Source organism: Manacus vitellinus, unplaced genomic scaffold (genome assembly GCF_001715985.3).
Source record: "Manacus vitellinus isolate BGI_N305 unplaced genomic scaffold, ASM171598v3 scaffold_63_pilon, whole genome shotgun sequence".
Classification (NCBI taxonomy): Eukaryota; Metazoa; Chordata; class Aves; order Passeriformes; family Pipridae; genus Manacus; species Manacus vitellinus.
Genome location: NW_021940711.1, coordinates 596,026 through 599,180, shown reverse-complemented (window position 1 = coordinate 599,180; position 3,155 = coordinate 596,026). Strand labels below are relative to the sequence as shown.

Below are 3,155 nucleotides of genomic sequence, written 5' to 3'. Positions count from 1 at the left end.
CACCAGTTCTGATATCTGGAAACTGGTGGTTACTGGGAGGACCCCAGTGAGCATCTCAGACACGGTCCAGCCCTGAGCCCCTCAGTAAAGTGTCAGTGACCTCACCAGCTTGAATATTCAGGAACTGGTGGCTACTGGGAGGACTCCAGTGATGGCTAAGACCCTCATTGAAGTGCCAATGACCCCACCAGTTTCAATATGTGGAAACTGGTGGCTACTGGGAGGACTTTGGTGATGGCTGAGACCCTCGTTGAGGTGCCAATGACCCCACCAGTTCTGATATCTGGAAACTGGTGGTTACTGGGAGGACGCTAGTGAGCATCTCAGACATGGTCCAGCCCTGAGACCCTCAGTACAGTGTCAGTGACCCCACCAGCTTGAATATTCAGGAACTGGTGGCTACTGGCAGGACCCCAGTGAGTGGCTGGGACATGCTCCAACCCTGGGACCCCCAGATCTCGGTGACAGTGACCTCATCAGCTCCGGAATGTGGGAACTGGTGGTTGCTGGGAAGGCCCCAGCAAGCAGCAGGGACCCTCAGCACAGTGCTAGTGAAGCCACCCCAGCTCCAGTACATGGGAACTGGTGGCTACTGGAAGGATCCCAGTGAGCAGCTGGGACACAGTCCAGCCCCAGGCCCCCCAGATCTCAGTGCCAGTGGTGCCCCAGATGTGGGGTGATGAGTTTGAGCCGAGCCAGGTGAGCAGTCCTGGGAGCCACCCTGCTGCTGCTGCCAGCCCAAGGCCTTGGGGACAGCGAGAGGTGCAGTCAGGGGCCGTGGTCCCCAGTAAAAGGGATGCCCATCCAGCTGGAGGGGCGAGGCCAGAGTCCATGTCCCCAGGAAGCCAGGAGATGCCCGTGTTCCCAAGCAGGCAGAAATGATCTTGGGCCCGAATAGGTACTCAGGGGCCCTGTTTCCAGGCAGGCAGACATGATCCTGTCCCCAAGGAGCCAGGAGATGCCCGTGTCTCCGTGCAGATGGGGCTCCTGTCCCCGAGCAGGTGAAAGTATCCATGTTCCTGAGCAGGCAGAGAGGACCCCGTCCCCGTGGAGCCAGCAGATTCCCAGTTCCCAGGAAGGCAGAGCAGGACCCTGTCCGCATGGAGCCAGAAAGTGCTCGTGTCCCTGAACAGGCAGAGGGGGCTCCTGTCCCCAAGCAGCTGAAAGTGACCGTGTCCCCAAGCAGGCAGAGCAGGACTCTGTCCCCAGCAGATGCCCATGTCCCCAGGCAGGCAGAAACGCTCTTGTCCCCATGTAGGTACTCCAGGATCTTGCCCCCAGGCAGGGGAAAGTGATCTTGTCCCCAGGGATCCAGAAGATGCCCATGTCCCTGAGCAGGCTGGCAGTAGGCAGAGGGGGCTCCTGTCCCCAAGCAGATGAAAGTGGCTGTGTTCCCAAGCAGGCAGAGCAGCACCCTGTCCCCGAAGAGCCAGAAGAGCCCTGAGCAGGCACAAATGATCTAGTCCCTGTGTAGGTACTCGAGGATCCTGTCCCCAGGCAGGGGAGAACGTTCCTGTCCCCTGGGAGCCAGCAGACACCCGTGTCCCCAAGCAGGCAGAAGAGGCAGAAGGGGTTCCTGTCCCCAAGCAGGCAGAAGAGGCAGAAGGGGTTCCTGTCCCCAAGCAGGCAAAGCCTCCAGAAAGCCATCATGTCCCCATCATGTAGGCAGAGCAGGCAGGAGGAGCAGAGAGGCTGGCAGCAGGCACAAGGGGGCTGGCACATGAGGTGACAACACCTGAGGGGGGCAGTGCCCTGTGGGGTGACGATGCCTTGCAGGGTGACAATGCTGTGGGGGTAACGATGCCCCACAGGGTGCTGATGCCTTGTAGGGTGGCAATGTCCCACAAGGTGACCATACCCCAGAGGGTGACAGTGCCCCATGGGGTGACAATGCCCCATACAGTGATGGTGTCTCTCGGGGTTACGATGCCCCGGAGGGTGCTGATGTCCCACGGGGTGATGATGTCCCTCTGGATGACAATGCCCCGGGGGTGACGATGCCCCAGGGGTGACGATGCCCCAGGGGTGACGATGTCCCGCAGGGTGACGATGCTCCTTGGAGTGACGATGCCTCACAGGGTGACAGTGCCCCATAGAGCGATGATGTCCCTTGGAGCAGCCGGGATCTGCCCACTCCAGGGCAGACACTTCAGCTCTGACTGCTGCACCGATCCCAGACACACACGTGCACCCACGGGTGCCACCCCCCATGTCACCCCAGGAGCTGGGGCAAAGGGGACCTGCAGCACCCCTCTGCCCGCCTGGCCTTTTTGGGGTAATTTAGCATTTATTCAACTCAAGGCAAGGACAAGGTGAGGGTTGGGGACACAGGGAGCCGTCAGCACAATGTGGTCACAGTCACAAGGGGTGCCAGGAATGGTGGGACATGCAGGGAGAAGGTTTTGGCTGTCGGGGAAGGTAAAAGCTAAACTCAAGAACTGACCGGCTCTGGTCCATCCGTGGTGGGTATTGAAGTGTCCTGTGTGCTCACATCCTTTCTCTTCTCCTCCTCATCCTCTTCCTCCTCAGACCTGCACAGGGAAGCAGCCGTTCAGCATCCCCATCCCAGCTGTGATCCTGCAGGGATTTGGGGCTGGCTGCAGCTCTCCTGTCCCCACCAAGGGATGAAAACCCTGTAAGGGTGAGGCTTGACCTTCATGCTGTTGAAGAGCATCAGTTTGTTGCTCGGAAAAGGCAAATTGCTAAAAAGCCCCTTAATGTTAAAAAAAATCCTTAATGGTTTGAGAAAAATGATGTGGAAATGGTGTCCCTGGCCAGGTGGAATGGTGGTGGCAGCCCTTACCCGGCATCCAGCTCCCCATCCAGATCCAGGTGGTAGTCAGGAGCCTCGGAGCGCGTTGTCCCGTCCCGCGCCAGCCCCTCACGCAGCGACCGCCCGCCCAGGAGCTCCAGCTGCAGGGGAAAAGGAGGGAAAGTGTTAAGGGATGATGGGGGAGCTGAGGCAGGGCAGGCAGAGGCCTCATCACGAGCCTTTCTCACCGTAGTCAGCTTCCTGAGGGCGGCGATTCGCTCCTCCCAGGTGGCCGAGGACTTCTCGAAAGCCTCGTGTCGCTTCAGCAGCTTCTCCACCGCGTCCACCGTCTGCCCGTAGTCGCTGCTGGCCAGGTAGGGCTCCTGCGCCATGAGCCACGACT

General features: G+C 59.6%; 2 protein-coding genes across 2 annotated transcripts in view; one reads left to right on the top strand and one right to left on the bottom strand.

The window, feature by feature from the left end:
• Nucleotides 1-2,012, top strand: part of LOC115307863 (pleckstrin homology domain-containing family G member 3-like) — an 8,548-nt gene extending 6,536 nt beyond the window's left edge. The window contains exon 8 of the mRNA XM_029963788.1: nucleotides 1,830-2,012. Within this exon, the coding sequence (XP_029819648.1) occupies nucleotides 1,830-2,012 (183 nt within the window). The remainder of the gene's footprint in view (nucleotides 1-1,829) is intronic.
• Nucleotides 2,013-2,267: 255 nt separating this feature from the next.
• Nucleotides 2,268-3,155, bottom strand: part of LOC103753825 (spectrin beta chain, erythrocytic-like) — an 11,077-nt gene continuing 10,189 nt past the window's right edge. The window contains exons 18-20 of the mRNA XM_029963787.1: nucleotides 3,001-3,153; nucleotides 2,804-2,913; nucleotides 2,268-2,531 (exon numbers count right to left, since the gene is read on the bottom strand). Of these exons, the coding sequence (XP_029819647.1) occupies nucleotides 2,432-2,531; nucleotides 2,804-2,913; nucleotides 3,001-3,153 (363 nt within the window). The 3' untranslated portion in view covers nucleotides 2,268-2,431. The remainder of the gene's footprint in view (nucleotides 2,532-2,803; nucleotides 2,914-3,000; nucleotides 3,154-3,155) is intronic.